This window comes from Mus caroli, chromosome 8 (genome assembly GCF_900094665.2).
Source record: "Mus caroli chromosome 8, CAROLI_EIJ_v1.1, whole genome shotgun sequence".
Lineage (NCBI taxonomy): Eukaryota > Metazoa > Chordata > Mammalia > Rodentia > Muridae > Mus > Mus caroli.
Window position 1 is genome coordinate 68,991,565 of NC_034577.1, and position 23,935 is coordinate 69,015,499.

The following is a 23,935-nucleotide window of genomic DNA, read 5'->3' on the forward strand; positions in this document are numbered from 1 at the left end:
GCCCTCTTCTGGAGTGTCTGAAGACAGCTACAGTGTACTTACATATAATAAATAAATAAATCTTAAAAAAAAAATCTAATGCCTTTTACTGGTAACAATTTTTAACTTAGACTTAGTTAATATGAACCATAACTCAAAAACTGCTGGACATCCCAGGAGGGCATTAGCCTACCAAGGACACTGGGCCCAGTAACCTTGTTTAACCTTGGCCCTCTCTCCTCTCTGCATGTGTGGCAATAAGGTCCCTCATTTTATCTTTTTAACAAAATAAATACTTGGGCAGAACACTGTGAGAAGGAACTCAAAACCCACAGAAATATGTGATGAATTTGTCTGTCAGAAGGCTATAAAAGCATCATTAGACAGAATGTTAAAGTCTGGCTTTCCAGTTGTAAGTAAGAAAAAAGAAAATTATAGTTCCTTCAATCGATGCTATTATAGTCGGAGTTGGAGTTAAAATACTGCACTCAATAAGGCAACAAACTCAAAAGGGGGAAAAAAAATCAAAGAAAGAACCTCTTCAAAATGAGCTTCTCATCACCAACAAAAGGGGCTGGGGCCTCCCGTGACTGGCAGGGGGCCACCACCTGGGCTGAAAGGCTCATGCTAATGTGGTCTCTTAGATGGCTACAAGCTAAGCACCTGTCTTATACAAGAAGCTCAATCCCCACTGCACCCTCAGGAGCTAGAACATGGCCAAGCCCAGAAAGAACAGGCTTTTAAAACTATGTGCTGCTGCAGAGACAGCTCAGCCATTAAGAGCGCTAACTGATCTTCCCTGGCTCAGTTCCCAGCACACACTTGGCAACTCACAACTGATTGTAAGTCCAGTTTCAGGGGATCCGACACGCTCACACAGACAGATGTGTAGGCAAAACACCATTGCATATGAAATAATAAAAAAAAAAATACACAAGTTTTTCATCCCCAACATCTACATCAGAGGCTCACAAACTTCCAGAAACTCCAGTTTTGGAGGATCCAGCGCCCCCTGCTGGCCTGTATGGGTATCCATACAAGTATGGCATATGCACATGGAGACACAGACACATAAAAGAAAAAAGAAAAACCACTCAAAAATTTACTATTAAAAAAGCCTTGCCAGAGACTGAAGCCCTAACAACTTAGATGATGAAAAGAGCAGTGTACACAAACACAAAATGTCCCGCTGCTGTTGATAACACAAACACTAGCAAAGAGTCTCTGCCTGCTGCTGTGCCCCACCAACAAATCTGATACAAAAGTTTGTTTCTGCTAGTCAGAACAATACATAGACACAGAAAAAAAAAAAAAAAAAAAAAAAAAAAAAAGGCTACGAAAGCCAAGGTCTACATCAGGGGAAGGGGGAGCCAGCCCAGAAAGGCTTCGCAAAGGGCTGAGGGTTAGATGAGGATCTGACCCCAGGAAATGAAGGGAGTGGGAGTTGGTACATGCTATGCTCAAAGTGACTCTGAGAAAGCTGAGCAAGGCCGTCCACAGGCGTGAGCCTCCTTCCCTGGCTGTGCTTAGCTACAGGCTACGGAAGGAGGGGCCTGGCCTTTACACTAATGCAACAGCGAGCATCATTCTCCCTCTCCCTGCATCAGGGACAGGACTAGTGAGTGACTGGCAAAACTCCCAAGAGTTCTCCACAGGATCACGGCAGCTAGTAATCCCTCTGACTTCCAACAAACCCCACCACCAATATAAGACCATCTTTATTGACAATAGCATGCCACAAAGCGGGGGGAAAAAACTGTAGGATCTCCTATACTATAATGAAAAGTATTATTAAGCTTTATTAAATGTGAACTTAGAACTTATATTTCAGTTTCTCCAAAGAGCTTCTTGAAAGTTGGTTTATTTTCATCACATACATGTATGAACAAAGAAATAAACTACTTGTGTTAAGATATTTCTAAAACTTCTTCAGAGCCCAAACACTTCTGAATCAACTTCCATCTTAGTCACCAAAATCTGTTACACACACACACACACACACACACACACACACACACACATCTTTCTCCCTCTGTACCTCCAGGAATACTGGAAACATAGCACTCCTTTAGAGGGTATCCCACTTCAATATCCAGGATTTACTCCCAACGTGGTAGCACCCACTTTTGAGACACTGGTTGCTGGAGCTGCATTGTTCATTGACTTAACTAGAAGGTCTCTAAACAAGGTTTCTAAGCAAAGAGAGATTGACCACTCCCTCTGTAACCAGTCCATCTTTTAAGGACTGAACTGAAATCCTGACAACCTGCGCTTGTTTACACAGGCAAGAAGAAACACCCAAACTCGCATCTACTCAAGCTGCCGACTGTAGCCATGGATGTACTGATTACACACATTCCCTCATGCTCAAAGCTGGAGGGAAAGAGCTGGTGCAGACCGCTGAGACAATGTGTCCAAAGGGAGCACCAAGCCACGATTCAATCTCCAGTCTATGCCCCTCCCTCCTCATCCCCCCACACCCCATCCCACCCAACCCCCACCCTGGCCAAGAAGAGGTGAGGGAAAAGACAGTTACAAACAGCTGAAGCCAAAAGACAGAATGTTTCTTCCTCTGCAGGTCTCCTAACAGAGCAGTGTTCCCATCTTAGTGAGGTAGAACCAACTGCTCACTTCAGTGCGCTACAATTTCCTCTCATCTTTCTAACTCATGCATGATCCATGAGGCCCCAGGTCATAGAGAAGTATGTGCCATGAGATAGTCAATCCGGCTGGTTCCAATAACACCGTAGTTTAGACAATTGCAGGAACGAGCTGGTAAAGATTCTGGTGGCTCTTGGCTCTGTGGGCACACGCACAATCCAAAGTGAGCCAATTCCTTAGAAACAAAGAATAGGAAATAAGAGGAACCGTGAGTTCCAATGGGGAAGTGCAATCTGATGAGACGGGAGAGTCACACATGACAATGAGTCGGCAGAGAGGACACTGACTCATGGGACAAGACGGCTTCTCCCAAAAAGGGTTTCAAGTCTCCTGGCCATATCAGTCACACTCATACCACGATTATGAGTTACGTTTATCATGGATATAATTCCTTAAGTATTCTAGATATGCAAATATGAATCCCCAACCAGGACATTCCTGACAGCAAGATTTACAATAGCACGCATACCTGACTAAACTTATACAACAAAAGGATGATGAATTAAATGAAAATATTACCATCATTTTCAAAGAGAAAAGGAAACCTTTGTAAAATAAGTAATGGGCAACTTTTGGTTTTGTGTAGTTTTGTATCAGGTTTTCGGAGGCAGGGTTTGTCTAACCTTGGTTGTCCTAAAGTTGGCCTCTAACCCATAGACATCCACCTGCCTCTAACTCCCAAGTGCTGGGATTAAAGGCATGTCCCACTACGCCTCACACTGTCATGGACAGCTTTTAAAGCAAAGTAAGAACTTTATGAAGTAAGCTCTTCATGAAGAACTGTTAGATTTTTCCCACTGTATGTATTCCTGCCAACAGAGTCATAGAAAAATGTGTCACTTTCTCTGGGGGAGGAGAACTGACTACACATTTGTTATTATACACGTGACTTGTAAACAGAAAGCATAGACCGTCAAGTGGTTTATACCATTTATGATGTAAATTCACATTCATAAGCAACGTTCAACAAGAGTTGTATAGTCAGTCACGGAGAAGCCCACAGTTAAAGAGTGTACGATCAGTCATGGAGGAACACAGCAGGAATGAAGCAAGCCATAGCACAGTGCTGCCCACGTGGGGTGGACACTGCCACTCAGTTAACCCTTTCTGGAAACACCCCCACAGACAAGCCTAAAGTTGGGTCTCCTGCGCAATTCCAAATCCTATCAGGGTGACAATGAAAACCAACCATCACACTAGATGGTGATGCTGGCCTGGACACCATGCTCAAAGAACACCTGCTGTGGAACACACAGAAGAAGGAACACTACCAAAGAGCAAAAAACATTCGTTTACTTTAATATTACTTCAGTAACATTATAAAACATTTCTATAGAAAAAAGTTATAGTTTAGAATAAAAACCAAGTGTCAACCACCAAAGTGGTTATAGCAGAACTCAGAAAATACGTGTGTGTGTGTGTGTGTGTGTGTGTAATACATAAAGGTGGACAGGTTGCCCTGCCCAGACCTCCTGTGTCTAAGGTGCCTCTGGGCGCCCCTGGAAAGCTCCACCTTCTGTCTCCCCCACGCACTGTTCCTGCATCTTTTCTAACCCTCTGGTCCAAACCCCAACTCTGGTTTGCCAGGATGCTCAGAAACTGAATCCTCACTTACAGGCTGGCAAGAAAACAAAACTCAGTCTGTCCAAAGGATTTACTCAGAGAAGCAAATACAGTACACAGGGCTTTTTAGAGATGCTCATAAATGCTGTCGCACTATTTTAAAAGTCCCTAGACTCCTGGACAGCTGCCCACCTCGGATAAGCACAGCATGTCCTGTCAGGCCACACAGAACATCGCAGGAATGCTGGCAGCTCCCCTCAGACAGCATGCACACAGGCAACCCTGCCAGTTCTGGCCTCTTACTATGTCCAGCTCAGCTCCCTAGTTTAGGTGTCTTCACTTCCACAGTCAGGGTCAGAAACACTACAAGAAAAAATTACGCACCTCAAAACCCTGTCCTGAAAAACACAGCACTGACAGCGCTGAGCGCATCCGCTCAAGAAGACCAAATGTTTGGGTGTGAAAGCAAACAGTGACTTCGTTTCCTAAACTGGTACTCTGCCTGCTTCCTTTTCCAGTGAGTCACAGATTTCAGTTCATAGTTTTGCTGGATGCCAGGGACTGAATCTTCACACTGAGCACCCTCTATACTGAGCCACACCCATAAACTCTGTATTAATAGCAACAGAGGAGTGCAGGGGACACTCAAACACACACTTCACTCTCCTTGAAATGGAAGCAGTTTCCCTCTCAAGAAGGACGCTGCCTTTCAGCTCATCTGTGCTTAACTGACTAACTGATGTAGGCCGACTCTGCACTGACCTCTCCAGGATCCCCACTGCCTCTGGTACTGCAGAATTACTGAGCACACAGGCTTTTGACCACTTCCCCTAGTGGGTACCCACCTACTCAAGAGACAGAACTGTGTCACACTGTCACAACCCAGCACTGGGCATGTAGCAAGCACATAGTGGTATTTGCTAAACTAAAGACATGTGGCCCTGCTTAGGTCTGGAGTAGGCATATGAACATGCTGCTGACAGCTTAAACAGATAGGGAGTTGGTAGCCGACTTCCAAACAGATGACTTTACCTGCTAAAGCCTAAAGTCCCACAAAAAAACTTATTCAGGAAAGAAAGAAAGAAAGAAAGAAAGAAAGAAAGAAAGAAAGAAAGAAAGAAAGAAAGAAAGAAAGAAAGAAAGGAAGAAAGGAAGGAAGAGAGAGAGAGAGAAGAAAAAGAGAAAAAGAAAAAGAAAAAGAAAAAGAAAAAGAAAAAGAAAAAGAAAAAGAAAAAGAAAAAGAAAAAGAAAAAGAAAAACTTTCTACAATATTTAGCATTTGTAGCTGCTTGTATTACAAATGCCAATATGTTCCCCCAAAACTGATTGGGTGGGAAGGTCTGCACTTAGCTTCTGGGAACCTGCCCCCAGTTGGTTCTGATTGGTAAATAAAGATGTCAACAGCCAATAGCTGTGGAGGAGAGACAGAGGAGGGATTTTAGAATTTCCCAGGTCCAGAGGAGAGAGGAAGAGAGAAGGGAGGGGAGGGGAAGGGAGGGGAGGAGACGGAGACAGAGACAGAGACAGAGACAGAGACAGAGACAGAGACAGAGACAGAGACAGAGACAGACAGAGACAGACAGATCCTCCATGCAGGGAGAGTGTGGAAGAGGGGAGAATGGCCATGCCTGAGAATGGTGCAGGACAGAGAGGCATGGCCGCCATGTGGAGTACCGGGAGAGCTCGGCTCAGAGCTGCCCACCTGGGTCCAGGGCAACAAAAACAGAACATAGAAGTAGTAATTAGTAACTTGGGATATTCAGCAGGAGATAGGTTAACTACGCAGAGGTTAGGCAGTGGCCCAGCTATTGTGTTGTTCAAGGCATGATAAAATATAAAGGCTATGTGTGTGTGTGTGTGTGTGTGTGTGTGTGTGTCTTTCTTCCAGGAACATAAACCATTGAGGCCAGTAGTGAACCCCAAAACAGGATTTACTTTTTAATAATTAATACTACAGGCATTGGGTTTTTTTTTCCTTCCACAGATTTTAATTTTCTTCCTCTTCCTGATTAAACTACTCCCTGTCCCCGCACAGCTTCCCTGCCTCCTGCAGCCTCTGGCCTTGCTGCCCCCCTCTAGCCAGCCATACTTCAGACCTTTGCCTATTCTGATTATCTTGCTAATTACCAGTTATTCCCCAGGACCACACTCAAAGTTCCTCGAGGTGGGTATCTGTTCTTTGTGCGCTCCAATGACACAATCATATCTTCATAAGCTTTGGGAAGGTTTTAAAGACTCAGGGAGCCATGATGATTCCATCCAATGTCCGTGCATCACAAGAAGTAATCACTAGCAAGGGTATACAGAGGACCACTTAACACCAATGTGGTGAAACTGCGCTGGCCTTTCAACTTTTATTAATTCCATTGCAGTGCCCTATGGTGACTCAGGAGAGAATCAGTTCACTGCATGGGGTAGTGCCTGCCTATAGCCTTGGCACTCAGTAGGCTGTATGTGGTGGTACACACTTGTGCCCCGGCACTATAAATCTGAAGCTATTTAGAAATGTATAATCAAATGAAATTAATTTGAATGAGGATTCTGAGAAACCAGCTACTACTGTGAGGGACACAGAAAGGAACGAATCGGATTTTGAATTGCTTTCTAGAATAAAGGCATGCCGTGGCTATTGTTAAAGTGGCAACTTCCTGAGATACGAGCTGAGGTATTTGTACTTGAAATGTATATATTTGTACATGAGATGTCACGATGCCAGGCTGCCAATCAAAACAGCAGCAGAATTAGGAATACAGGAGAAACAGGATCAGATGTGGCACTGGGTGCTGAGTCATGTAATTTAACACCATATTCTTGTTCTGGGGTGCCCGTGGCTGTCTCCCACTGCTTCTTCCAGCAGCTACCCCTCTTCTCAAGCATCACTTTTGAGGGGTAGGTTTGTTTGTTTGTTTGTTTTGTTTTGTTTTTGTTTGGGGGGGTTGAGTGGTTGATTTTTTTGTTTGTTTGTTTGTTTTGGGTTGTTTTGTTTTGTTTTAACCCAAGATAGGGTTTCTCTGTGTAGCTCTGGCTGTCTTAGAACTCTCTCTGTCAAGCAGGCTGGCCTCAAATTCAGAGATCCACCTGGTTCTGGCTCCCGAAAAGGCATGCAGGACCCTGCAGACACAATCCTATTCTCGCATCTGCCTGCACCAGGAACCCAACCTCATTCCCTCATTCGCCTCAGTCAGAGCACTGTCAGCTGCCTCCAAAGCTGAAGATTAAATCACAGCCAGCTAACAGAATCTCTAGGGACCGAGAAATCTCCATCGGAGTTCAAGACCACATTTCAATTTCTTCATCTCATCAGTTCACTCCAAGGAATACAGAAACAGACCATCAAGGCAGAAAGTGGTCACATAGTTTTTCCATAAAAGTCCCAACTCCAGCCCCACTCTGTGGGGAAGACCGCCAACAGTTCTCCGTGAGACAGCCCTCCACACAGAACCTCTCTGCCGCAGCTCACCTACAGCTCCCGCCCATCTGCTCTCAACTGTAGCCCTTTCCTATCTGCTGGCACACTGGGTGTCCACTCCCTGCTAGCATGTCAACTGTGACTGCAGGCACTCTGCAGTGTGTCTTCGTGAGAAGACGTATCATGGCCACGGCTACTCTTATGAAGTTAAACATTAAGCTGGGGCTAGCTTATCATTCAGAGGTTTAGATCATCATCATCATGGTATCGTGCAGCCAGACCGGTACTGGAGCTGAGAGTTCTACATCTTGATCCACAGTCAGCAGAAGTGACTGTATGCCATACTGGGCATAGCCTGAGCATAGCAGACCTCAAAGCCTGACTCTCCAGTGACACACTTCCTCCAGCAAGGCCACACCTTATAACAGTGCCACTCCCTATGGACCAAGCATTCAAACACCTGAGTCTATGGGAGCCGTACATACTCAAGCCATAGCTACCAAGCCCTCAGATTTCAACCAATAAGAACATAAAAGATCAATGACAATTGGCCACATCCTTGGGATCCCAGAAAAGAATGACTAAACGCCAAAGGAAGTTGCACACACACACACACTCCTTATATAATATAAACCAAGATGCTTCATTACCAGCCCACACCCCCATGTCTCCACACTGTGTAGAAAGGTGATGTCATGGCACTAACTGTGATCTAATGTCATATTTAGTCTTCACTAATAGCTAAGAAATTAGTGACTATAACATTATACAAACACTAGTTGAGCCTGTCAGTGCATGCTGGGAAAAGTCCATGTGATCATGCTATCTTCACATACACACCATGAAATTCCAAGTATGTTATGTGTACATGTTCATATGTGTACACACCTGCTGCAGACACACACAGATGTGTGGAAAGGCCAAAGGTTAACAAGCAGCTGTCCTCCTCAGCAGCTGTCTTCCTCTGTTCCCTTTCTCCACCTTCATTTCTCCTCAGACAGAGCCTCACTGAACCTGGAGCTCGGCTCCTCAGTCAGACTCTCTAGCTGGAAGCCCCAGGATGTCCCTGGCTTCCCTCTCTGGTGCAAGGCTACATGTGCACTCTGCCGCATCCCTAGCCCTGTGCACACTGCCACATCCCTGGCCCTGTGCACACTGCCGCATCCCTAGCCTTCTTACATGGGTTGGGGAAGCCAAACTTGAATCATTATGCTTGTGTGGCAGGCACGTTACCAAATGAGACACCTTCTCAGCTCCCTCCATGCAATTCTTAACATCTAGAAAATATCTCAGAATGTAGGGCACAGTGCAAATTGTGAGATTTTAGAAAACATGGCTGTGTTACTTTTAAAATCAAAATTAATTCTACCCCTAGAATCCTGTCCCAGTGTAAATACAGCTGACAGACACTCAGCTGGGTACCACCTGGGAGATCCAAAGCATGCAGGAAGCTGGCTACACAGTAAGTGGAGAAGCTCAGGGCTCCATCCCCTACTTCACAAAGTGATCTCGGGCAGACCATGTGGATCAGTTTCTCCGTTCATAAAACAGGGTGGGGTAACTCTCTCCTTTATAGACCGACATGCAATCCAAAGACTTGAAGTAAACCGCTGAGAGCCACGGACAGGCATGAGAAACCACATTCAATACCACCAGCCCTGTTGGATCTGAGCCCCCTCACACGTCAACCTAATCTAGGCAGTGTTCACTCTGAAGTATCAAGAACAGTAGTTTACTTCACTGTTTTGTGCGGGGTACTGAACTCAGTGTCTTCTGCAAGCTCTAATTATTTTAAAGCATAGGCATCAATGAAAACAGTATGTGGAAACCCAGTGGTAATCAGACCAAGAGTCTGTGTAACTGGAAAAGACACACAAACTTACAAGAAAGAAGAAGATCTCTGAAACCCTTGACACTCCATTGCTGAGTTCACGAGGTATGGAGCAAAGGGCCAGGCCCTCGGAGCACACTGAATGGAGAAGTGGCTCTCCTTAGAGCCAGGTCACCTCACCTCACTGTAGAGAGGAGCTTCAGGGACATCCAGACCTGAGCTCTGGCCACCCTCACAAGACAAGAAATCCAGACATATGGCTCAAAAAGCATCCTTCCGCTCTCTCAGTCCTGCCTTCAGCTTTAGGGTAACATACATGTAAGTCAAAAGGCTCTTGCTAACACAAAGCACAAGTGCCGCCCAGCCTTCGGCTGCATAATGAAGACAGAAACTTCAGCAGAGAGGTCCAGAACCTTGACCAAGAACTCAGCACATAACCACCATGGACCCAGAAATCAGAGCTCAGAAAACTCCGCCCCCTCAAAGCACTAAGTACATCAAAACTTCTGTCAGACTCGGCTCCACAGCCCACACTGTCCCCTCGTGGAAATCTGGTAATCCATAAATGTGCATCCCTGCTACTCACCATGATTTCTCTCTGCTCTTCCAGATTCTTCAGAAAGTTAGAAAATTCCCGTAAGGAGGCATCTGTAAGGAGAAAGGCGTGAGTCCATGCTGGGCAAGGCAGAGGGAAGCAATGCGGTCCCCCTGCATTCCTTACCTATGCACCGTTCATCGTCAGTCTCAGCATCGCCGATGAACTCGAACTTGAAGTCTCTGAGCGAGTGAGCGAACTTCCTCTGGGCAGCTGACAGACCTAGGAAGAAAGGCACACTGGTGAAGGCTGAGGACCACCGAAGCTGCATTTCTGTTAGAACAAGAATGGTGCTCCACTAAGAACTCAAAAAGCCACAGCCCACCCCTGAGGCCCTCCATCTGACACATGCCCTCCCACAGCCTGTCCTCCCACAGCCCAGCACGGAGAAGCCACCGTCCCTCCCCTCCCCTCCCCACCTCCTGCAGCTGATCACTGTGCATCTTTCCGCACATTCCTCTCTCCTCAATCAGATCAGAGTGTATCCCAAAGTTCACAAGACAATCCGGAGCACCCATCAGACAGCACTCCTCTAGGTCAGTAAGGTCTGGGCGGCCAGCCGGGTGCTTTGAACTGATCACCACCATCACCATTACACCTCAACAACAGAGAAAATGAGAGAGAGGGGGAGGGAGGGACGGAAGGCGGGAAATCCAGTCCAAGCCAACCAAGGAAACCAGAAAATTCAAATTAAACATGTTCACTGAAAGTAGCACTACAGAGGTAACTTATAATAATCTTAAAGACTATGATTGAGTCATCACTTACAAAGCATATTAATAGTAAACAACTCTCCAGAAGAGCTACAGGACCCACCGCCTCCACTTTCCATGGCAGGTCATGTATGGGCTATGAGCCACGCGGCTTGGTGGAGCACACGTGCTCAGCACACACAGGGTTCTGCCACGACCACTTCCGAAGGGAAAGCTGACTAATGCTGACTAGGGTAAAAACGCTAGAGACGGCTGAAACTAAGCGCACAGCCACAAAGTAGAAATAACTACTTTATAGCATGAACTTTATTTTTTAAAAAAATGGGCAAAACATGCATCTCACAAAAGGAAGTGAAAGGAATTAAAGTGGTCTGCGGCGGCCCGTGTGAAGAGGCTCCGCCATCAGTGGTCAGGAAACGGAAAACAAAACCTCAGGAGAGCTGTCACCTAACTGCCAAAGCCGTGAGAGGAAACAAATTCCTCACTGCCCAACTTGGCATGATTATGTCTGCTGTTTGGCCATTTCAAGTAAATTGGATGAACTCCTACGACCCAGAGGTCCTGGTAAGTTTCCAAGATAAAACTCTTGCACGTGGATATTTGCAGACGTGCAAGAGAAAACTCTCGGCATGACTCATCCTGTCATATGAGTTGGGGGAATATCTGCTAAAAAAAAAAAAAAAAAAAAAAAAAAAAAAAAAAAAAACCCAAAAAACAAAAAACCTACTATGTAGTCAACAGTGTGACGTGCAGACAACTGAACACAGAGGAACACCTCATGATTGGGAGAGAAAGAAGAAGGCTCCTCCTGTAATGCAGAGATGATGGACGGATGTGTCTTCTATTTCATGCCAGCACTTATTTTAAGTATTGGTGGAATGCAGCCTCACTTTTTTTGTTGTTTTTGTTTTTTTGTTTTTCGAGACAGGGTTTCTCTGTGTAGCCCTGGCTGTCCTGGAACTCACTCTGTAGACCAGGCTGGCCTCAAAGTCACAGAGATCCGCCTGCCTCTGCCTCCCAAGTGCTGGGATTAAAGGTGTGCGTCACCACTTTTAACAACTCCATTATTCATTTTGCAAACGTTCTCAGTCAGAACACAGAGCCAGACGTGGTGGCGCGTGCCTGTATCCCCAGCACTTGGGAGATGGGGAAAAGACAGACAAACTGGGCTAACAGAGAGACTCCCTCATAACCCACCCCAGCCCTAACAAAGAAGAGCCACACACCCGTCAGTCCAGTCGTATTTGTGTGAATGCATTTAAATTGCTAAAAATGCTCCTTTGAGGGCTGGAGAGATGGCTTGGTGGTTAGGAGCACTGCCTGTTCTTCCAAGGGACCAGGGTTCACTTCCCAGTCACTCACATGGCAGCTCACAACGGTCTGTAACTCCAGTTTCAGAGCCTCCTACAACCCACCCACACATAATCGGAGGCAAAACAGCAATGCACATAAAATACGAATAGATAAGTCATTTTTTAAAAAGCGTTCCTTTGACTCTGGGTATTTGCATTACTGTACTTGGTGCTGTTACCTTAATGTCCACACCGAACCCAAAAAGAGCAAAGGTCCTTCCTTCATTCAAGGACAGTATGTTGTATGGACAGAACTAAATGTTCTAGAATGACATTTTTAAATAAACTCTTCATGTTACTTGAAAAGTAAATTAATTTAGGGTATATTTGCACAGATAATCTGGCACCTCTCTCCCATACATAATGCCTTAGTAGGCTAAGTATTGAGGGTTTTGTTTTTTTTTTTTCTCCTTTTAACATGTAAGAATGCTCCTGGCTCCTTTCCATTCCTGTTGATCTCTTTCTAGTGCCAGGGTTCATGTTTGTATCACATAAGCATGTGACCGCATCAAACTGCATTCCTTTAATAATTAATAATCACACATGATTGTTTTCCCATTACCTAGTACGTTTTAGCTTTCCTTTTTCTGTTTGAGGTGAGGAAGGGACCCTTAGGCTGATCAGATATCTCAGACATTCACCAAAGTCCCATCCTGACCCCACTCTAACTTTCAAGACGTTTGACATTAGTCCCAGGTCCTTTGCCTAGGTTCTATTTCTCATGATTGGTGGCCAAGCGGAACCGTGTCACTAGACAGAAAAACTAACTGGTCAGGTCACGCAGATTAAAAACCCTGACAGTTTCATCACTGAGAATGGTAAGTATTTGAATCTACTCCCGGCCAGGTTCCTATCCTGAAGCACGTGACCGCGACACCCCACTAAGAGGATCACAACTGGCCATGTAGCATAGAGCCTAAAGCATGCTAATGAGGTATCTGAATAGGCCCTGGATGTCCAGCCAATGAGCTTCCCTTCCCAGACATCCCTTGCTACAGAAGGTATTTAATCTCTGTTCTCCCTGGGTAAGCCTATGCATCCTTTTCCTCCATGAACAAACAGTTTGGACAAGCAAGGGCGGTCTCTCTCACCAAGGACTGCCATTGGGGAAAGCCTTCCTCATTCAGAGCCAAGCCTAACTCTCCTGAACTCTGGACACTCACCCTCCCATGACCCTCCCATGATCCTCCCATGACTCATCCTAGGCCCACAGCCCATTCTCAACTCTTCAGGGTTCCCAGTGTTGCCTGGGTGCCCAGGAGTTTGAGAACCAAAGCCTCGGCCTTGGCCTGCACTGTTTGACACCTGGAGAAGCACAGGCTGGGACCCCTATCTCAGCTAGCATTTCACCTCCCGGAGCAACATCCTGACAGCCCAGTGAAGAGGCAAACGCAGACCCCCAGCGCTTCACTGTTGGCAGGTGGGTGGCGGCACTTCTGAGAATCACGTGTTGGAGTTTCAGCCAGCATTGTTGCTTAATTTGTGTATTTTCTCTGAAATGGTGGACAGTGCTTTTAAGGTTTTCTATACAAAACACCTCCTACCAAGTGTGACAACTTAACTTCCTCTTTCATAAGATGAATGTCTTGCTGCTTTTGCTTGCCTGAGGACTCCAAGGCTTCCAGCAGTAAAGTGGACACAGTCAACAGCTCTGAATTGTTCTGACCTTAGACCTCAGTCAGCATTTCCTGAGTACAGTGACAGCTTGTCGCCTAGCATCCATAGTACACTATACATACTTTCTATAATCGAATGTTTGCCATTGATTTTTACCAAGAAAAAATATCGACTTTTATCAAGTGCTTCTTCTATACAAAGAATTATATGGTTTTGTTCTTCATTCTATTGACTTAATATACACATTAATTTACATGTGCTGAACCATCCTTGTATGCTTGTCATGAATTCTACTTGATCATGGTCTATATCTTTGTAATGCGCTACAGACTGGGATTGGTAGTGTTTCGTTGAAGTCTGTGTATCTAGGTTCAAAGATATTATCCTACAGTTTTATTCTTTTCTTGAATCTCATTTTAATCATCTCTGTCTTCATGTAGACACGTGTGAATGCAGATGCGCATGCAAGGCCACAGTACAACTCCTGGGGGTCAGTTCTTTCCTGCCACTTTTGAGGATCCAAGAATCAGGATCCATGCACCGACACCTCTACCCATCGGGCCATCAAAGTCCACTGGTTCCTGTGTCCTGGCCTGGTATTGATATTAGAGTAATGTTGATCATGTGGAATACATTTAAAAGAATTCCTTCCTCATGAACTTTCTGGAATAACTGAAAACGTGGTCTTCATGGTTTTTTATAATAGTCTATAGAAATCCGCAATATAATAACTGCCTGGCCCTAGGGTTTAACAATTATTCATGTAATTTTACAGACAGATCTCACTTTCACAGCCCAAGTTGGCCTAAAACTCGTGGTGATCCTCCTGCATCAACTTCATGATACTGGAATTGCAGGAATGAGTCACCACACCGAGCTCCTGGATGATTTCTAATTATTGACTCAATCTGTGGTGGCCTGGCCCGCGGGATGTGGCACTAACTGGAGGAGGTGTAGCCTTGTTCGAGGAAGTGTGTCCTTGTGGAGATGGGGCTCTGAGATCTCATTCAAACGCTCAAGTCTGGCTGGTGTGATGCAGAGTCACCTCCTGGACACCTTTGGATCAAGAGGTATTTCCCTTTGGATCAAGGTAAAACCCTTGGCTTCTACAGCACCGTGTCTGCCTGGATGCTGCCATGCTTCCCACCACGATGATAATGGACTGAACCTCTGAAACTGTAAGCCAGCCCCAAGTAAATGTTTGCTTTTATAAGAGTTGCCTTGGTCATGGTGTCTCTTCACAGCAATGGAACCCCAACTAAGACACACTCAGTACTGATCTGTTCACAGGTTTTCTATTTCTTGATAGTTAAACTGTGAGAACTGCATATGTCCAGATTATCTGCTAACTGTGTCTGTTCAGGTTTCCTCCTTCATGACTTCATCTTGGTAGATATATGTGTCCAGGAATTTTCATGTTTCTCTCAATTATCAGTTATTGATAGGCATTTGTTCTTAACAACTGCCAAGAAATACCTCGGTTTACAATAGTGTTTGGAAAGCTCCAGGTTCCAGCACAACAGCCATGGCATGCCCTTGATGATTTTATTGAGAATAGTGTTTCTTTATAGCAGAGCCGTCTAGTTAAAGCCATGGAACTTACGAAGCTAGACACTGGTTGAAGCTGATGTAACGTCTCTCAGAATAGGCTTTTCCAAGAAATACTGAAGTTGTAAGTATGGCACCAGTCATGAAATGACTAAATACCCTGTTACAGTTTCTGTTGCTGTGATAAAATACTGACCTAAAACGGACTTGAGGAAGAAGTTTATAGTTCATCTTGAAGAAAATTCAGGGCAAGAACCCTGGGTAAGAACCTGGAGGCACAACTGAAGCAGAGGCCATGGAGTATTGCTGCTTTCTGGCTTGCAGTCCATGGTTGCTCAGCATGCTTTCACACATAACGCAGAACCACCTGCCAGAGGTGGGACTCCCTCCAGTGGACCAGGTACCCCCTTGTCAGTGAACAATCAAGAAATGAACCGGAGATACGTCCACAGGCCAATACAATGGAGGCAATTCCTTAATTGAGGTTTCCTCTTCCTAGAGGTCTAGGTTGAGTCAAGTTGAAAAAAACTAACTGGCACATACCTCTAAACTCCAACTTCTACTCTCAACGCCTGGAGCCCCTGTAGGATAAGCGAAGTTCCACCATCCTGAACTTGAAAAGAAAGTAAACAAACAATGCATGCGCTCTCAGTGTGCGGCTAGGTTATGTCAACTTGATGCAAGTTAGACACCAGAGAGGAAGAAACCTCAATTAAGAAATGCCTCTGTAAGATAGTGCTGCAGGCAAGCTGGTAGGGCATTTTCTTAGTAAGTGACTGATGGAAGAACACCCAGCCTATTGTGGGTAGTGCCACCCCTCAGCTGATGCTCCTGGGTTCTATGAAAAAGCAGGTTGAGTAAGCCATGGTAAGCAAGTCAGTAAGCAGTACTCCTTCATGGTTTCTGCATCAGCTCCTGCCTCCAGGTGCCTGCTTGAGTTCCTGTCCTGACTTCCTCTACTGATGAACAATGATATGGAAATGTGAGCCAAATAACCCTATCTCCTCAAATTGTTTTATCCATAGTGTTTCATCACACCAATAGAAACCCTAATTAGGATACTCAGTAAAACACATAAATTTTAGAAATTATATTGGTTCCAGCACCCTTTGTTAAGTGGAGAAATTGCACCTAGAAGCTTGCATTCCTTGGCCTAAAAAACGAGGTTGTCAATTATGCAAAGGTCTGCCAAGAAATCTGCCAACAAGGGAAGTACACGTTCAACCCAGAATCTAAAGTCACCGATGATTTATTTATAGAAGAACAAGGTTCAGATTCTAAGAACTCAATATCTTCATGCCAGATTCTTGCCAAGAAAATAATGCTGATGTTAATCCACGTAACTTGGAAGTAAAACAAAATTCTTCTAGGACTATGAACTGGCTTCAAACGTTCTTTCAAGTTTTCCCATTTGACAGCACCAGCAGCAGCACCTTACACTGTGGCTACAAGTAAGTAAATAGCTCATTTTGCAAGCTTTAAGAAAAGAAAATGGCGTAAGCGTCCTTATGAGCCCCAGCACACTCCTAAGCTGCTCTAAGCTGGTCTAGGCCTGAAGGCCACCATCAGAGACAGTGCTAGGAACAGCTCATGGGCCAACAGTATCTGGTGACAGCGAGCGGAAAGTGTTTCAGACCTTAACTTCCTAAACCTGACCAATGTGGGTCATCTCTGTACTAAGTTCTTATTCCCAGAATAAGCAGTATCTGAAGTCAAAGGAATGATGGGAAATGACAAGCTGATGAAGTACAGAGAAATCAGCTGAATGTATAGGGGAATACATGTCCCAAAACAAATACATATACCTGACGGAGAAAACATATACCTGACCTTAAAACCTAACATACCACTTACAAAGCAATCCACTAGCTATAAACACCCTTTGGCAGTCCCACTAGAAAGTCCACACTCAACAGCACCATCCAATCTCCCCTAAGCCACGTGCCATCCACATGCATTATACCCATTGCTCAGAGGTAAGGATCGACTGTGACCAGTGCTGAGTACAGACAGCACCTGACCACAGGTTCTTTGTTAAAAAGGATCTTCTAGTAAAAACAGCAAGAGCACACATGCATGATACACACACACAAAGATAAAACAGATAACCTGTATTGATGACCACAAATATAGTAGCCACACTATCTATCTATCTATTTATCTATCTATCTATCTATCTATCTATCTATACCAACATGTATTATCATCCCATTCACAGAGCTCATTAGTCTGTTTGGACAATTGGAAAACCAGTGAGTTAAGCCAAAGGTTTTGAGAGGGCTAAAATCAAGGTGCACAAAGGACGTTTTCTGAAGGTTCTAGGGTTCCAGCTTCTAGAGGGTGGCCACATTCCCCATGGCCATAAACTGCACCCCTCTTGACCTCTGTTTTCACTGCTGCTCTAGGACTCCTTAAGACCGACTGGAACTGTGTTTGGCCTTGGACCATCCAGAACCATCTCCTCGTTCTCAGGATCCATAATTTAGTCTCCTCTGCAAAGTCTTCCCTCAGAATCCTATTCAGTTCCCAAGGATCAAGATGAGTCATCACTGGAGGACCCTTACACTGGAAGGTGCTCCACTGCGCGTTATCAGTTCAGTTAACACAGTTCTGGGTGTTATTATGCACACACAACCCATTAGACAGATTCTCACCAACTTGCTCAAAATCATACAGCCAGGGGAAGTGACAGGCATAAAGGCTTACAGTGGAGAAGGCTGAAAAGCTTGCTCCACTGGTGGCTGCGTCCCAGAGAGGACCGTGATGAGGTTATATGCTTGCCCAATCCAAAACACCTGGCACATCTTCTCTTGACTGTCCAAGGAACAAAGGCATCACACTGGGTGACCAAATCAATGTCACACACCCATTCTAGGGGAACTCCAACAGGAATTCAGGCCTGTTCTTTCTCAGGCATGTCAGAACTGTTTGTGGTTTTGGCATCATTTCTGGAGGAGCAGGATGGCAGGAACAGGCACTCCTGAGTGTAAAAGCAACAACCCAACAAAGAGCAACAGAGCAAGGCAGCCAGGGCCTAGCATTCAAGTCTTTGCATGTCTGCCTGAAGATCAATGTGTTTGTCGGTAAAGAGACACGGTCAGGTTTTGGGGGGCAAAGGCGTGGGCCAATTCGTTCCCTCCTCCCCTTTATTTGCTCACTGTAAACAAAGATGGCTGAGAGGCCGCAAGCATTTATTATGGCAAGACTGCTTGATGAAAATTAGCTTCACGTGGCCACTCTAGAGTAGTACTAAATATAGGCTTTGAAATCTGGGGGTCCCACAAAGTTGCTCATTAGTTCTTATTTTCATTAAAGTTTTCATATGACTCTCTCACATGGGCTGGTTCTCTATTACACTTCTGATAACCATGGCCTCACAAATGCCTAAAAGCATTTGGATTTTCAAGTCCAGGCCTACCTTAAAAGATCTGGGGGTAGAAACTTGATCTCAGTGGCAACATAATTTAATCAACTACTTTATCACAGGAGAGAAATCAAAGACAGAACAAACTGGAGGCAGTTAGCTTCTGAAAGGGAGACAGCCATTCAGACGCACTGGCTTCACCTCAGACTGACTCAGGAGGTCAGGGATCTGGGGCAAGGGCCAGGCTTTCGCTATTTACAGATTTACCTTTTGTGAAAGTGTGTTGAGACGGGATCTCTCTATGTAGTCTTGGCTGTCCTGGAACTCCCTGTGTAGCCCTGGTTGGCCTTGAACTCACAGGTATCCTCCTACCTCAGTCTCCTAGGAGCTGGATTGAAGGTATATGCCATCAATGCTCAACCCCAGCTTTTACAAATTTCTCCACTCCCATCAATGGTGTAGTGCTGCCCACTTCCGTAGCAAGTCTTCTTCCCTCGGCCAAGCCTCTCTGGAATGCTCTCACAGATACGCCCTCCTGGGCACATCTCAAACCTGTCAAACTGATGATCAGGATTAACCATCACAATGAAGAAACACAATTAGCTAGAAATTTATGTCAGACACTGCTCCCAAATGGTTGGAGTATAATAACCATGTGACGTTTATTTTGCGTGCCCCCTGGGCCACTCAAGTGTAGATGACAAGTGACCTGCACGTGTTAGTTTCACTGATCCTCATCATGCCCCAGTAGGTAAGGTCAAAGGGAGAGCAAGATGGCTAGGCAATGGAGCACACCTTTAATCCCAGCACTCAGGAGATAGAGGCAGGCAGATCTCAGAGTTCCAGGGCAGCCTGCTCTACAGAATGAGTTCCAGGACAGTCAGGGCTACACAGAGAAACCCTGTCTAGAAAATCCCAAAGGAGTCGGGGGTGGGGGAGCACAGGTGGGCATGGCCAGGAGCATCATGAGAAACAGTAAAATGTGGGTGAAACCCAGGGTTCAGCTAGCAGAGGATCCACCGTATACGGCCTCGGCACAAACACTGCTCAGCCCACACTCAGCCTCCAGATTTGTTTATTACGATGTCATATAAAAAGAATATGAAGATTACAATATGAAGAATATGAAGAATGAAGATTACAAATACCTTGATTATATGAAAACTAGAAAAGAGGTACAAAGTAGCAATATCAGCAAGAAAGGAACATTTTCCAAGAGTCACACTGAGGCCAGAGCCAGCAGAAGAAGGAAGGGAACAGAGAAAATGTGGAGATGCCGGTCACACAGTGAGGTCTGTGAGGGCTTCCTTGAGGGCAGGGTCACCTCAGCCTATAAGCACAACACAGACCTTGCAGGAGCGAGGGCACAAGTGCACCTGCAGCTTGTGTTGCACAAGCATGCCCGCAGTGCACTAGCCCTCAGGCCTGACACATTTCTGACTGGGCTTCTAGCTCCTGTAACTCGTGATTGCTCCCCTTGCTCCCATAATCCAGAGGTCAGAACAAGCACTCGGCAAGTTCTTTGCAAACCTGAGAAGACACCAAGGCAAGGCACTGGCTGCACCTTTTCCTACATTCTTTACCAGGTTTTGGGTCTAAAGGTCAATGGTGACTGACAATGGAGACAAAGATTCAAATAAACTGGAATATTAAATCCGGGGCCTCTTTTCTATCCATAAAAAGATGTATAACACAAGATTCACAGAGAAGACACTGGGACAGCCAGCATGCCTTTTAGACAGACCTCATCGCAAAGTAACCTGGCCTACAACACAGCCCAATGACAGAGGGAGTTCTCCATCAGCCTATGCCCCTCACCAGCATCACCAGCATCACCAGCACCCGCCATATACCTCTGCAGACATGATGTCCTGGGCAATCTTCATTTCATCCTTGCCAACTTGAGGATAAAGATAGAGTTTCTAAGACACCTTGTGGGGAAGTAAAATGAATCAAGAGTTACTACAGTATCCTGTCAGAACAGCAGAGAAAGAAAATAGAAAGGAAAGACAGAAACCAACTATACATCAGCCATTTCATAATGGCACGGTGGACAGCAATTCTGCAAGACGCAGGTGAGGTCATGGTTTAACAGAGGGTTTAACTGTCAACCACCTGCAGAAAGGAAACCAAAGTGAAACACTGAACTTTTTAAGGGAGACCATGTAGAGAAGCCAGCCATGAAGGGGCCACAAATGGAGAGAATCAGAGGTGGCCGATGGAAGCAAAACCAGGCATGGAGTTCAAAACAAAAAGTCAAAAAACACCAAAACCTATAACAGTTAAAAATAAGCCCGTTTTCAGGCTGCCCGATTCTCTGGTAACTGACTAAGCAGTGCTGACTGCCCTCTTCCTTCACTCCCTGACACGGGTTCTGCTGTGGTACACACCAAACCACTGTCCCCTGCCTGACAAGGCAAGCAAGGCATGTGTTTGTAAGTGTGAAATGACATAAGCTGTCATCTTTAAAATAAGAAAAACAACTTCATTACCTAAAAGCACATAGAATTCAAAGGCATGACCCAAAACAGAGGCCATAACAGGGACAATTTTTAAACAAGCTTACTTCATATCAAACCATACACAGAGAAAAATAGTACATTACAAATAATTCATACCAAAACACTCTGGTATAAATTCTGTACTTCGTATCTATTCCAACTATTTTTTTGTCTAAAATTTGATTCTAAACTTTGATTTTTGACCTGTCTTTTATTTACGTAACACATTTTCAACCATTATAATCACCACAATTTTTACTACCTAATGCAATCAATCACACCTACTAATTTTCCATGACTCTCTATGATTATTGATTCACAACTCTTAATTATGAGGATCTACTATGCTGGATATTTTATATAAAAATGTCTCCAGTCAAGGGTGGTAGCACACCTTTAATGCCAGCCACTCAGAACTGGCAGGCTTTTAAGCATTCAACCTGGTCTATATAGGAAGTTCCAGGCTAGCCAGGGATAGACAGACCCCATCTCAATGCCAGGGGGTAGGAGAGGGAGGGAGGGAGGGAGGGAGGGAGGAAGAAAGGGTGGGTCTTCTTAAAATTCTACCAGCTCTCCTCCATCTTCATGTCAGCAATGGGGGGAGGGGGACTCCCATGAAAAGCACCGTTAGTCAACCGCAGTGGCACCAGCCATCCAACCTGGCCTCTCCAAGCTTCAAAGCCAAGCCATGTGACTTCTTCCCTCCTTAATGTAGCATCCTCTCCTACAGTGCTCAACCTGTGAGAGGCCTGGAAATGTGACATTTCTGCTGGACAGACAAGGTGGTAAGGGAGGTCATGGGCCCCACTGGCAACACCCCCTGTACTGATTGTCAAAGGAACCCATTGAGACAAGAAAGTAGGACAAAGGATTATTTTTTATTACTTTAATTTTGTATTAGCATACAGAATGCTAGCTTTCACTGTGGAGGTCTGCTCTGTTCTCCTCACCCCGAGCCACCCCTCTCTACCCTTACCCCGAGCCACCCCAAGCCACCCCTCTCTACCCTTACCCCAAGCCACCCCTTTCTAGCCTTCCACTACCACCCACAACAATCTTTCTACCTTTATGTTACATATGGAATCTGGGCAGAATATAAGTTAATTGGGCCCCTAAGCACTCTGTTTTGGAGGCCTGTTTTTTTTTTCTCTCCTCATAGATAGACTTCCTTGTTGATAAGCAAACCCCTTAACCCATAGCAAGCAAGGCTGTGCTCTGAGAAGGTAGCCGAGGGTCTAAAAAATCACACTTGAATAGCACTAAGAAGGGCAGAGGCTTCCAAGGTGGCCCAATGGATGTTAGAAGCACAGCGACTAGACAAATCAGCATGTTTTAATGGAAGATGTAACACAAGAGAGCGGTGAGGAGTCTGCTTGAGTGAACTGTAGATGCTTAGACTAGAATAATTCTAAAATACATGTGAACAAGCTACCAAAGTCTACATGAGACTAGAGGTTTTGAAACTGTGACAATACACACATATACTTTGGTGTCTGACGATAGAATTCGGACAAACATGGAGATGTATGCAATCTGGGGAACCTACTGGGTATAAAGCACCCACATGGTAAGAGGAGAAACAGACCTGCTCAATCTGTCCACTCAACCAGCTTAACATGTGGTCTCAGAAGCCAAACAAAAGCAAGGGCAAACTGGATACAATCATCCATTGTATAAAGCTCTGTAACAAGGTTTACTATTTCATATGTATGAGTGCTGGCCTCCATGGATACACATGTACCATGAGGCTACCTGATGCCCACGGAGTCAGAAGAGGGCACTAGAGACACTCTGGGACTAGAGACTCAGATGTTGTGGACTGCCATGTTGGTACTGGGAAATGACCCTGGATCCTTTACAAGAGTAGCAAGTGAGCCAACCACTGAGCCAACTTTCCAGTCATATAAATAACATATTAAAAAGAAAACTTATAGAAACTTATATTGTATGTGCATAAACTCATTGCCTTTGCTTTAAGTGCGCAGAGTTTGAGAGCATGGAATGCGAGATTAACATTCTGCATCAGCATAGACTCCTTGGGCCTATTAGAATGCCAACAAGCAATACCAGGTGAATAGTGTCTTTAATTTTAACTTCTTTGGGTCTTTAAAGAGTTTTCAAAAAGTCAACAGGAATAATGGAAGCACCTTGCATTCACACCTCACATCCATCCCTACCTCCACCCAACACTTAGCAGGGGCCTGGCATGTCCTAACACCTCCCACACTGAGTTGGGAGATGAGTGGACCGTGACTATTACAAAGAATCATCCAATTTAACCAAAGAACTTCAGAAAAGGGGAGATTTACAATAAACATGTATTAGCTTTGAGGAAATTACATAGATATTGATATAAAATTGAATTTGTATGCCTTCATAAAAAATTAGATCCCATAAGGAATCTATTCTTAGAAAAGAAAAGACTGCTAGGAACTGGACACAGCAGTCAGTAGAACAGGGCACAGGCCTGAGAAGCAGCTGGGGTCTGTGGAGTGTGGATTCTGCCTGATGGAGAGCCCCAAGTGATGCTGTTACAGGAGTCGTTTGTTTGGGAAGCGTCACCATCTTAATTACAGTGTGGACATTCTTTGAAGTAGAATGAGAAGGGCAAAGGCAGCCAGTGGTAGAACCTTCTTGTGCCAGAAGGACGATTTCATAAGGTCATGCAGAAGCTACGTTATTTTAGATTTTATCAAAAATGACTAAACTTGCTTCACACACATAGTAGGCCTTCCATCTCGACCAATAATTTAAGACTGGATTCCTTCCTTATTTACACAGGGTTCCCCTGTGAATTCCCTG

The 23,935-nt window shown here is 45.0% G+C and overlaps 1 protein-coding gene across 6 annotated transcripts in view; it reads right to left on the reverse strand.

Moving 5' to 3' along the window:
- Arhgap10 (Rho GTPase activating protein 10) overlaps nucleotides 1-23,935 on the reverse strand; it is a 262,572-nt gene that overhangs the window by 178,318 nt on the left and 60,319 nt on the right. For all 6 annotated transcript variants that reach the window (XM_029480512.1, XM_029480513.1, XM_029480514.1 and 3 more), the window contains exons 2-3: nucleotides 10,165-10,260; nucleotides 10,030-10,091 (exon numbers count right to left, since the gene is read on the reverse strand). In XM_029480512.1, the coding sequence (XP_029336372.1) occupies nucleotides 10,030-10,091; nucleotides 10,165-10,260 (158 nt within the window). The remainder of the gene's footprint in view (nucleotides 1-10,029; nucleotides 10,092-10,164; nucleotides 10,261-23,935) is intronic.